The sequence below is a fragment of the Palaemon carinicauda genome, chromosome 9 (assembly GCF_036898095.1).
Source record: "Palaemon carinicauda isolate YSFRI2023 chromosome 9, ASM3689809v2, whole genome shotgun sequence".
In the NCBI taxonomy this organism is placed as follows: domain Eukaryota; kingdom Metazoa; phylum Arthropoda; class Malacostraca; order Decapoda; family Palaemonidae; genus Palaemon; species Palaemon carinicauda.
The window spans coordinates 53,543,456-53,556,611 of NC_090733.1; the positions used below are offsets into that span (position 1 = coordinate 53,543,456).

The 13,156-nt window shown below is 38.9% G+C and overlaps 1 protein-coding gene across 1 annotated transcript; it reads right to left on the reverse strand.

The window, feature by feature from the left end:
- Positions 1 to 909: 909 nt before the first annotated feature.
- On the reverse strand, positions 910 to 8,459 carry LOC137646413 (uncharacterized). The gene is made up of 3 exons (XM_068379514.1): positions 8,438 to 8,459; positions 8,081 to 8,101; positions 910 to 1,610 (listed from the first exon to the last, which is right to left on the reverse strand). The coding sequence occupies exons 1-3, from the start codon at positions 8,457 to 8,459 to the stop codon at positions 910 to 912; spliced, it is 744 nt and encodes a 247-aa protein (XP_068235615.1).
- Positions 8,460 to 13,156: the final 4,697 nt, after the last annotated feature.

The window sequence follows — 13,156 nt, forward strand, 5'->3', positions numbered from 1 at the left end:
TACATAACTTGACAAAGAATTTTTTACATTGCGATTTTGCCCAGTCCCACCATAAGAGTATGTTATCAAATGTACCCTTTTTCTGCTTTATAAACTGCCATACATGTAAAAAAATTTCTTCAACTTCATCAGAATCTAAAACTTTAACATTCAACTTCCAATACCCTGTGCCAATTTTTTGTGTGTTTATATTTAATTTCAAAACCACCATACTATGATCTGAAAAACTTATTGGAATGGTGTCTGCAGATGTTATATTGTCAAATAATTTTACCGTATAAATCCTGTCTATTCTGGATCCATAGTTTTCCCGTATATAAGTGTATTCTAATATCCTGTATGTGAATTTGTAATTATCTCTCAGAGCAAGGTTTTTCACGAGAGTACTCATAGATTTAGATAGTAAAGCTTTGTTATTATTACTGCAATCTCTTGTGCATGTTATACAGTTGAAATCGCCTCCAAAAATAAGATAATCAATATTTTGTCGCAGGTAATACAATATTTCACTCCTGAAAAAGTCTTCCCTTTCAGCAAATTTACTGGCACCAGATGGAGCATACACATTTATAATAGGTATAATGCAGTTATTGTAACATACCCTTACACCAACAATTCTACCGTTAGTATCCATCTCCTTGGTTAAAAGTTTAACATTTGTTTTATTATTTATACAAATCATTATACCTCCTTTTAAATTGATTGATGGATTGAACACTATACACATAAAATTAGTGAGATAACTCAACCCTGAAATATGTTTTACGTTATGTTCTTGAATCAACAGAATATCAATTTTATAGTACATGATAAGGGATACAACTTTCATTTGTTTAATTACCTCATTTAAGCCATTAATATTTAAAGTGGCAACAGAAAGAGCCATTACAACAACGAACACTGAAACAATTACTTTTTCTTTTTCTTTGACAACCTATCATTTCCATTTATTTTTTCTTCCTTCCTTTTTTCTTTATTGGATATTCCTCCAATTAACTTTAATTTACCTACAGTATCTAAATCTATGTTCCACTGGCCTTTTGGCATCACGTCTGAACCTTTATCATCATTTTTCAAATCGTCTTCAACATCACTGACTTTATTTACCTCTATATCCATGTCATGTTCTTCAGTAGCACCATCCACTGATTCATCATCCCTATGCACTGAAACCGCTATACTGATTTCCTTAAGATTTCCCGGTTCTTCATTTACATCATCCTCAACAGGAAAGAGACTTTCAACTGTGTAAGGAATACGAGGTTTATCTTGTGATGGAAGCCCCTTATCCTCAGTTATTTTGGTAACTTGAGAATCTCTTTCAGGTGCACTTTTTATTGTAAAGATGTCACTATCACTGTCGGTATCTGTTAAAATATCACCATTACCTGGAACATGACCCTCCAGGTCACGTGATCGACCTTCTATTTCGACTGAGTGTTGATGAACAGCAACATCATCAACATTCTTGGATGAGGGAATGGTCACTAGTTGTTCTCCTACTGCTTCGCATAAGTCGTCTATCTGGTCCTCTCCGTGGTTGCTGGATTCTTCTATATCATTTGCAATACTCTTTCCATCACATGGTTGCTCCACATTTCCTTCATTACCTGTTGCCAGTTGAACATCAGGAGTACCATCTTCTTCCAAAATCCGACCCTTATCAGAATCCTTGCCGGGCATTGCTGGGAAATCATTCAAATTGAAAATATTTAACTTAGGCTCACTATCCATATTACAGTTAACTGCCATATGAGTCTCTTCCGCACTTGTAACACGTCCTTTTCTGACCATTATATAAAAACACAACATTATAACCACAAATATTTATGGAGGATAGGATATTTTTCTTTATTTCCATTTTCACAGTGTGTGTTCCATTTTCTAGACCACTCGCTCTCCCATGAGAAAAGGTATTATGTCTGAGATGAAGAACTTTCCCATACTGTTCGAGGACACTAATTAAAAGGGAGTCTTCTATATCAAAATGTGCATAACGTATTGATACATAGGTATATACGCTACTCAAATTTACCGAAATGAATCACTTTGTCTTCGTACTCTCATATAAAGACATCAAAAACCTTCTCCTCAATAAATTTCACAGCCACTCTGTTATTTGGTATGTTCTGAAACCCTCGTTTGTCTTTTTCACTTATTTTTAACGTATTAAATATGACATCACATGCCGACTCATAATTAGGGGAACACGAAAATTTTAAACCAACTGTAGTCTTTGGTTTAAGTCTCGCAGCCATTGGAAAGTTGTTTACCATCGTAGCTGGTAGAAAACGCTCCGTTTTCTATGATGACGTCATATTGCATCAGGCGACATGAAACCTCCGGCTTGGCGATTCCTTGGAGGTGTATCGAGGCAAACTACGTCTAATAATATAAACTATGACACAAAATAGTTCACTTGAACACTAATTAGTTCACTGGCATCTTACTCACAAGTTGTAGTCCAAATTCATAAGAAAACCCTCGGAAAACCGTCTCAAAATCACAAAATGAGCAGAGCGTTCCAAATAGCGTTTGTAAACAAACAGAGCTTCTTCTTTTTCCCCTGATATTAGTGCTGCCTTTGACCATGCTAAATATGAGGCCCTTGGTTTCAAACTCAAGCAGTTGGGAGTGGATGGGTCGATTCTTTGCATCATTATTGAATTTTTAAGTAAAAAACTGCTAAGAGGTGTTGTTGATGGGCACTATAGTGAGTATAGGAATTTGATATCCGGTGTTCCTCAGGGTAGTGTTCTTGGCCCATTACTTTTTATTCTATATACACATTACATGTGGTTTGATCTAAAAAACAAGCTTGTTGCATATGGTGATGATGCTACTCTATTTGCATCAATTCCATCTCCTGAATGTAGATCTGGGGTTGCTGAATCCCTTAATAGAGATTTAGCTAAAATTGGTGCATGGTTCAAATTATGGGGTATGAAGTTGAATCCTAACAAAACTCAAAGTATGATTGTAAATAGGTCAAGGACTGTGGCTCCTCAACGTCTGGATATGAGCATTGATAATGTTTCTTTAACTTCTTATGACTCTTAAAGTTTTAGGTTTGATTCTCGACAGCAAATTTACTTTTGAGAAACACTAAGTCTGTGTCTTCTTCAATTGCACAAAAGATTGGCTTATTGAGATAGTCTTTTAAGATTTTTGGTAATCAATCTATTCTGAAGAAGTGTTTTAATTCTTTCATTTTATCTTGTTTCGAGTAGTTCTCCTGTCTGGTCTTCAGCCGCTCATTCTCATCTTAATTTGTTGGATAGGAACGGTCTATAAAATTTCTTATTCCTAATCTAGATATTAATCTCTGGCACAGTCGTTCGATTAGTTCATTATGCATATTGCATAAGATCTTTTATAACTCTGATCATCCTTCCTATTCAGATCTTCCCGGACAGTTCCATTATGTTAGTAATACTAGATATGCAGTTAATTCTAATAGTTAGGGCTTTTCCATCATGGGGCTCAATACTACACAGTACTCAAGAAGTTCTATTCCAGCTGTGACTAAGTTGTGGAATGATCATCCTAATTAGGTAGTTGAATCAATAGAACTTCAGAAGTACAAACTTGAAGTAAAGGTTTTTATGTTGAACAGACTTACATAAGTCCTTATATAGTCTATTTATCTAATATCTGTTTTAATGTGGTTAATGTTTTAAAAATATTTTATTTTAATTTTTCATCACTTCATATATTGTTTATATATTTCCTCATTTCCTTTCCTCACTGTGCTATTTTTCCCTGTTGGAGCCCTTGGGCTTATAACATCTAGCTTCTCCAACTAGGGTTGTAGCTTAGCTAGTGATAATAATAATAATAATGATAATATCGACTCCCTCACTCGCTTGTAGCTGGGGCACAATTGAATGAAAGAAAGGGGTGGATTTTAGTACAGGCAATGCAACGAGGTTAAGGGTACACACATAGCCTAGATTACTTAATAATCCATCTAAATTATGGTTTGAAATACTCTATTCCAGATTATTTATCTTATATTATCTTATCTTAATCCTAAGGGACCCAAAGATTGCATCCGCCCTCAATGAATTCGAGCCATATGTCTCTTTCCTGTCCCATCTCTCTAAGCTGAACCCAATTCTGAGATCAAGCCTCGCTTTACATTTTCTCCAGACATGTCTCTCTTGGTCTACCATGTCTTCTGCCCAGTAGCTTCCATTCAGGTACATTCCCCCTTCTTAGAATATGTCCCATCCAATTCCATCTTAATAAGCTTTCATTCACATTTGCACCCATGCTATCTCACAAGTTGCGGCAATTGTTATATATTGCTGCCATTTCATTAAAAAATCCTTTTCATTGCGTATTACTTGTTCTGCCCTTCATGCTCTCTCCTTAAATTCTTTAACTAGTGATCCATTACTGGTATGACGGTTCCTAAATATCTGGGGGTACACTCAGGCACGCTGGTCTGTCTTGTTTCTCTCCTCTTGTTTTTTGAAGTTTTTATAGTTTATATGTGAAGGATCCAATTTGATGTTGTTACTGTTCTTGAAATATTTTGTTTGCATTGTTTATTACTCTCTTGTAGTTTACTTATTTTCTTGTTTCCTTTCCTCACTGGGCTACTTTTTCCTGTTGGACCTCTTGCACTAATAGCATCTTGCTTTTCAAACGAGGGTTATAGCCTAGTTTGTAATAATAATAATAATAATAATAATAATAATAATAATAATAATAATAATAATAATAATAGCTGTTATTATTATTAGCATTTTTGTCCTAATAAGTATAGATAACAGGGGCATCAGGAGATAAGGTATCCCAGTTATGAAAAATAACTGTAAAACAAAAGAGAATGCAGATTGGAGATACATTAGATGAACATAACTTCTGCATGACTGTTCAATGCAATTTATGCTGTCTACACCTTAACAATGGAATTAAGTTTGGCCTTAGATATCTGAATCTCTTATACTTGTATGATGGGTCTTAAGTTCTATTATGAGATCTAATTTTGGTCTTCTTTCCAAGTCGTAGCCGTATATTGCACAAAACTTTAAGCATTTAAGAAGCCCTCAGGACAGATTCACCAAGCTGGATAAATAGGTTAAAAAATATAAACTCCTTATGTAACCTAACAAAATATAACAATATCATGAAATGTTAATGAGAATTATAACAAGAATCCAACACATTACTTCTATTAATTATTAACAAATATAATAGGTTACAGAAAAGGTAGAGTAAGCGACGCCAGATTGACTAGAAAAGGGTGTTTCTGGAGGGATAAGAGTGGGGTCTAGACAGAGGGAGGGAAAGAGAGGGAAGGGGCGGTGGAGTGTATTTATTTGCATTGCTTTGCCTACATACCCGATGCACTGAGCTTTGGGTTTATTAGGGCAGGAGTAAACATCTTAATTAACGAGTTTTGCCAATGCATCATAGTATAAAAAATGAGGGGAATGTCTCAATAGTGTTTAGCATAGTACCATCCTGACCAAGTAATTAGTATGGGAGATATAAAAGAAAAACATACTATTTTTTTTTTTGCCAGACAGGAGTAGTAATGGTTTACCTTTGCTTTTCAATCATTTTACATTTAATACTCGTAAGTAGTCTCCCACTGAGTGTATACAAGGATAGCTCCGCGAGTCCACATGAAGTTCCAACAATATTTGTGACAAGCGAGTAATCGCTTACCAATTTAAGTTACTGTTCTTATAAATCTTAGTTACTCTTTTCTAGTATTCTATATTTATTCGAGGCGCTCCGATCACCACACTAATGTTCATTTTATTCATCAACCGAGAAAAGGTAAATGTAACGAAAGCTAGTAAATATTAAAATATTTGTATGAAGAAAGATCATATGTTTGGACAGTATGCTAAAAAACAATAAACGGCTAAGCTCATATTAAAAGAGGAGAGGGTGAGAAATAAAAAGTTTAATCGTGAGTCACGTGATCTTACATGTAAACGCTCGTCAAGAGAGAGAGAGAGAGAGAGAGAGAGAGAGAGAGAGAGAGAGAGAGAGAGAGAGAGAGCGGTTTTTGTAATGGGGGATTTGGTCTATCGTGCCGTCCCATTATCAGAAATATGATGTACCGGTAGGTGATAAAGAATGAAAATCTAGGTTTCGTAACAGGAGCTGTGCAGTAAATTCTGATAAAATGTCATGGAAACACGTGTAATTACAGAGAAAAGACTCTCGGTGACTTTCATTCCTGTATTAGACGTTGTCCTATTACAAAATATATAAGATTGAAGCCAACGTAAGCCTAAAGTGCAACCATATAAATGCATAGTCATGGACAGGGAGCTGGTCTCCCTGGAATACATTTAATATTTCTTCAGCCTAGTTAGGTCGTGGCACTGAGAGTGTTCTGCCACCTCAAAAGCTTTCCTCCTTTCCTTCTGGAATTAGTTGCTGAGGTTTAGATGGAGAAAAATAATGTGATAATCATAATAATTTAATGTCATATTTGTGTTTATTCTCTATTTTGTGTGAATCCAAATGATATCAGAGTAATAAATCTGAGTAATGATGGTTGTAAATCAAAATACTAACAAATTGGCGGATACTAATATCATTGTAAATGTGAGCGTATAATGAATAGCAAGAAATAATTCAGCCGGGACAACGTGAAGTTTCCACCGGTAAACATGAATTGAGAAAATGCTGCGATACTACCTTAATATCATATTTCTCTCTAGGGTCTGAAGTCGATCGTCTCTCACAAACCTCTATAGTCTCTGCAGTGTGTCTGAGTAGAGCTAAGAAGCGAACTTTTAAATTAGCAACAACCTCGAAGTTTGTCGCCATATTATTGATGAAAACAACTCAAGATGTCCTACCTCATTGAAAAACATTATTCGTGAGAGCCATTTGCATAATATCTAGCGCCATTTTTCACTAAAAATGTTGATGAAGCGGGAAAAAAGTAACATCTGTGGAATAGGAGGCCATATTTATGGAGGAAAAAGGAGATAGCTCGCAAGAAAAGAAGCGGGAACCAAACCCCGATTGCAAGGGAAGCACAACTTTCTCTCTCTCTCTCTCTCTCTCTCTCTCTCTCTCTCTCTCTCTCTCTCTCTCTCTCTCTCTCTCAACAATTTGTGTTTTCGTGCGAACATGCTGTAGAGAACGAAGTGGTGCAGAGGCAGTTCTTCTTCCCTATCTGGAGAGATCTTGGAATATATTTTTTCTTGCACTGTCGGTTTCTCGCAAGTTTGTATCAGTATTCTTCCGAGTCTAAGTTTCTCAATTTATCATTTCGAAACACCTCTCATTTTTACTATTCAAGGTCTAGTTCTCAGATATTTTGTGTACTTTGGACTATTGTCCCTTTCTTGTCGCTTATACCTATTATATATACAACCAAATAAATTTATGATATATACACACACACACAGATATATATATATATATATATATATATATATATATATATATATATATATATATATATATATATATCTTTCTATATATATATATATATATATATATATATATATATATATATATATATATATATATATATATATATATATATATACTATTATGGCTCCCTTGTCTGGGGACCAAAAATATATTATACGATTATGGCACCCGGGTCTGGGAGCCAAAAATGTTTTAAACTATGGCTTGTGACTGGAAACCAAACGTATAATATGATATATACTACGACTGGTAAAATAATCAACCTCGCGAATTACAAATAACAACGAGGCGACTCTCTGTCCGCTAGCTCCACCCATTTTTTGTCTCTGAAATAGAAAAAAAGATAACATCCTATTACCAGGCTCTTCTCAAAAATTCCAAGCACGGGGTCACTGCGTATTCTCTCACAAACATGATGCAATACCCCACAAAAACATAATAGAACATAACAAAAGCCCTTGTTTCTATCGTGTGTGACCACATAACACTCTCAAACACATTACGTAAGACTTTGTAACACAAATACGTGAAATAAAAAATTGTCTTAAAAATAACGTAAACTTAAAAATACTAACTTGAATAAAGAAGACAATGAAATTAACAACGAAAGTTTACGTAATTTGCATAATAAGCTTGGATCTTCACGATGAGAACTCACCTTGAGAGCTGGCTAAACTTTCTTCAATGCACAAATAAGATATAAATAAAATCTTTATTGAATTTACTGTATTTACTCTACACTAGACCAGCTTCGAAAGAATATATATATATATATATATATATATATATATATATATATATATATATATATATATATATATATATATATATATATATATATATATATTTCCCATACTAGGCAGTGTATCTTAGGAATCCATGTTTTCCAAAGGTTAAGTGGAGGAGCAACTTGGTGGAGTAATAAGAGCTTTGGGTGTGGAGGAAAAGCCCCTCTAAATCTCGATGAAGTCACTGGCAGCAGGGTGACAGATTGGGTTTAAGGCGATAGACAAACGGTCTCTTCGGCTTCTACTCATGATGCCTGGCGGTTGATCTTACTAGGATTAGTATGAACCAGCAAGGGTCACTTGCCTTAGTTAGATAGGCACTGCGGATCACAAGGAACTGGCTATCCTTTGATGTATCAAGTCAATGAATCCTCTATGGATTTAGTCAGTCATGGATAGAGAAGATGAAAGAATGGTCCCCAGTCCCAGGCGTAGTGGGGTGCTAAGTATCTCCCAGTTTATAAATACCAAATAAAAATCTAAAATAGGTAATTGGATTGTTAGAACCATGAATCAGATTGCAAAGTTACAGCAAGCGGAGAGTGAATTTATGAAATATGGTTTGGATATATTTGCCTTAAGTGAAACATGTTGTAAGGGAATTGGTAAGGAAACTTTAGACCAAAGGAATAGATATATTTACTCAGGAAGATCAGAAGGAGCTGGAAGAGAAAGGGTAGGAATGAGGATGACACCAATAGCAGAAAAGGCGTTAACAGAGTTGAGAGCTGTAAATAGTAGATTGTTATTAGCAAACTTCAAATCAAAGCAGTACAATATGAGTATTATAGTTTGCTATGCCCCAAAAATGATTCCCCTGAAGAAAGGAAAGATGAATACTATTAAGAACTGCAAAGGATAATAGATGAGATCTCTAAGAGATATATGAAAATTGTGATTGGCGACTTCAATGCTAAAGTTGTAAGAAATAATTAAGGGATAGAGAATGTGGTGGGTCTCGAGGGTCTTGGCGAACTTACAAATGAAAATGGAACACATTTCATAGGGTTTTGTTCAGTAAACAATTTTGTTATTGGAGGTACTCTGTTCTAACATTAGAACATCCATAAGTATACATGGACTCCACTATGTGGTAATTACAAAAATCAGATAGCTCACATTGCCATTAATGAAGAGAGAAGGAGGACTCTGGGAAATGTAAGAAGCTATAGAGGTGCAGATATTGGTAGTGATCACCAGCTCCCCATTGCCACACTGAAATTAAAATTGAAAGCACTCAACAGAAAGATAGATAGAATGCTTTGGTTTGATACAAGTAAGTTTCTAGAGGAAAAGCACAGATAAAAAGTTGCAATTTAATGTAGGAATCGATTTGCAGTCTTAATGAAGAATGGTGTGATATTAAGAACATATATTAGTCAGTTCAAAGTGAAGTCTTGGGGCAAACAGTTACAAGGAGAAAGCCATGGATATCGAATGATACTTTGGATACTATAAAAAGGAGACCAAGACAGAAATTGAGTGTTGAAAGTTTTGGAGGAGGCAATGATAATTACAAGGTAGAGCAGGCTAAGTATTCCAGTACTGACAACGAGGTCAAAAGAAAAGCCAGGAATGAGTGAAGAGAGTATTTAGACAGTAAAGCAGGTGAGGCCAAGAAAGCCATGAATTCAGGAAGGGGTTATGGTGTAAGAATTGCTCATAGAATCATTAATGAAATCTCGACTGGGGCGAAGAAAAAGAATCATATACCCATCAAAAAGAGAGATGGTTCTGTTATAGCAACAGAAGATTAAGAAAGACAACGTTAGATGGAACACTTTAGAGAGGTTATGAATAGGACATATAAAGAGAATAATTTAATTGATATACCTGAAGCTGATGGAGACCTTGATGTGCCCATGAATGAATTCAGTGTGTTTGAAGTCGAAGCTATCCTAAAACACCAAAGAGATGGAAAGCCCCTGGATATGATGGAATAACTGCTGGAATGATACTGTACCAACCGTGTGTCTCACGATCGTACATAATTCATTTTGTATATATTATGCTTGTATCTTCGCTCTTCCCTCGCACTAAAAAGAACCAGAATAAACATGTCTGCATTTCTTCTATGTAACATTGTCTGTTTCTCGAACATGTAATTTCCTGTTGCCTTGAGATTTTGTATATAAAGGAGAGTGTTCTATAATAAATAACCTTAGTTGCTTTCACACTGCCTTTGAGTTCACAACCTTCTCTCGGCTCTTCACATTGATGACCCCGGAAGTCAACTCGCTCCCACCGCCTTCCACCCCCACCCCCCTCGCCCCTCCATTGTTGGTAATATGACGGACTCTACAGAAGTTGGCGCTGCGGCTCCCCCATTGAAACTTTCACCGTTCGCCAGCGGAGAGGCGTTTGCTTGGTTTCAGCGTGCAGAAGTCCAGTTTCGCATCAAGGGAGTGACTCACTCAACCACCAAAGCAGATTATGTTCTCGTGGCGATACCCGAGGACACCTTCCCGGAAATATCCGACTGGCTTTGTGAACAAGGAGACACCCCAATAGCGTATGACGCCCTCAAAACATACCTTCTGCAGCAGTACTCGCCGTCGCCAGCCGCCCGTGTAGCAAAGCTTTTTCAACTCTCGTAACAACCATTGGGGGACCAAAGGGCTTTGCTTGCCCTCAGGGAAATGACCAGTATCGCTCGCCTTCAACCTGCCGCAGACAGCTCTCCTCGTGAGGTGAACCTACTTCGTGCCCTTTGGATACGCCGTTTACCCGGACCTATACGCGCTGCCATACCCGATGTCGATAGTTTACCCATAAAGGACTTGATGACCAAAGCCAACGCCCTTCTGGACAGCCACTTCAAGACCTCCATCAACGCCTCCACCCCTGACGAAGAGGATACCTATTCAACGTCAACCGAAGCTGACATGAATGCCGTAAGACATACACGCCTACACCGTGATGTGCTGAAGCAGTGACAAAGCCGCCCACCGCCCAACAATTGTTCGCGCCCCAACAAACGACTTCTACAGCCACTTACTACCTCCCATCCGCCGCAGTTTTCCTACTACCACTTCAGATTCAGGGCAACTGCGAAGAAATGTGCCGAGGATTGTCAGTGGACAAAAAACGTGTAAGTAGGCCATCGCTCGTGGCGGTGGCCTCCCGTGTTTCTAATCTTTTCTTTTTATATGATGCAGAAACGGGCGTGCTATTTTTGGTAGACATTGGTGCTTGTCGTTCTCTTTTGCCAAGGAAACTCTTCAAGACACGACGTAGTCTGTCTACATCTGCCGACGTCCGCTTGGTATCTGCCAATGGATCTGCGATACCCACCTACGGTTACGAGAATCTCACATTATCGTTTGGAAACGGTAAATTCAATTGGAAGTTTCTTGTTGCTGACGTCACATTGCCAATCCTCGGTGCGTATTTCCTCTCTCATTCCCACCTTCTGGTCGATGTTGCCCACCGACGATTGGTCAACGCAGAATTGTACTTGTCGACACCTCTTCAACCCGACCCCTCTAACCTCGCTCTCCACATTAGTGCACCCACGAATACCTGCGCCCACCTCCTCACGTTGTACCCGGAAGTTTTCCGTCCAGAACTTCGCCAAACGCCCACGGTTCCTGCCAAGCATGGTATTTATCACCATATCAAGACGACGGGACCCCAAGTCTTCGCAAAATTGAGATGTCTGGCACCAGAACGATTGGCAGCCGCCAAACAGACGTTCGCCGAAATGGAGGAAATGGGCCTTTGCCAAGAGGCCTCCAGCCCATGGTCGTCACCCTTACACATTGTTCTGAAGAAAGACGGCTCCCTCCGTCCGTGCGGGGATTACAGGCGCCTGAACATGCAAACAGAACCGGATCACTCCCCCTTCCCAAACATTGCTGACGTGACATCCTACCTGCACAAAGCAAAGGTTTTCTCTATGCTCGACCTCCTGAAGGGGTATTATCAGGTGCCTATGAACCCAGAAGACATTCCCGAGACTGCCATCACCACTCCGTTTGGTACATACACCTTCAATTACTCCTGTTTTGGCCTTCGTAATGCTGGGGCCACGTTTCAACGTCTCATGGATGGCATCTTAGGGGACCTCCCTTTCTGTGTATGTTATGTGGACGACATACTTGTTTTCTTCTCCTCAAAAGAGGAACACCTCCGTCACCTGCGCATCGTGCTCGACCGCCTGCAACAAAACGGCCTTGTAGTCTGGTACGACAAGTGTACCTTTGGCGCCAACGAAGTATCGTTCTTAGGGCACCGCATCACTCCTGAAGAAGTCCACCCCCTCCCTGAGAAGGTAGCAGCCGTTCAGAACTTCCCTACGCCCTCGACCGTTTAAGCTCTGCAGGAATTCTTGAGCATAATCAACTATTATCACCGTTTTCTGCCAGTCATTGCCGCCACTCTTGCTCTCCTTTATGCCTCCCTCAAGGGCAAGGCAAAGGACCTGAAGTGGGGTCCCCTTCAAGAAACAGCCTTCTGCAATGCAAAGAAGTCCCTATCAACTGCTGCGGCTCTAACTTTTCCTATCCCACATGCCCCTCTCCTTCTCTCCACCGATGACGGCGACGTCGCTATTGGTGCAGTACTCGAGCAGGTGGTCAACGGCTCGCCCCGCCCATTGGCCTTCTTCAGCAGAAAACTGTCCAAGGCAGAATCGGGTTATTCTACCTTCGATCGAGAATTGCTGGCTGTGCACTTGGCTGTCCGTCACTTTCACCATTTCTTTGAAGGTATGCCCTTCGTCATTCGCACAGACCACATGCCTCTGGTGCATGTCTTTACTCGACAGTCTGATGCCTGGTCCGCCAGGCAGCGCCGACATCTCTCCGCCGTGGCTGAATACAATTGCACCCTTCAATACGTCCCTAGGAAAATGAATCCCGTTGCCGATGCCCTGTCAAGAAACACGTTGGCTGCCGTTCAACTGGAATTGGATTATAACGCCCTGGTTGAAGCCCAACGACAGG

Coding starts and splice junctions, on each gene's coding strand:
- LOC137646413 (XM_068379514.1), bottom strand. CDS start 8,459: ATGAGTAGAAGCCGAAGAGACC. Junction 8,102..8,437: donor GAGTAGAAGCCGAAGAGACC/GTTTGTCTATCG, acceptor TGTGCATTGAAG/AAAGTTTAGCCAGCTCTCAA. Junction 1,611..8,080: donor AAGTTTAGCCAGCTCTCAAG/GTGAGTTCTCAT, acceptor AACTGGCAACAG/GTAATGAAGGAAATGTGGAG.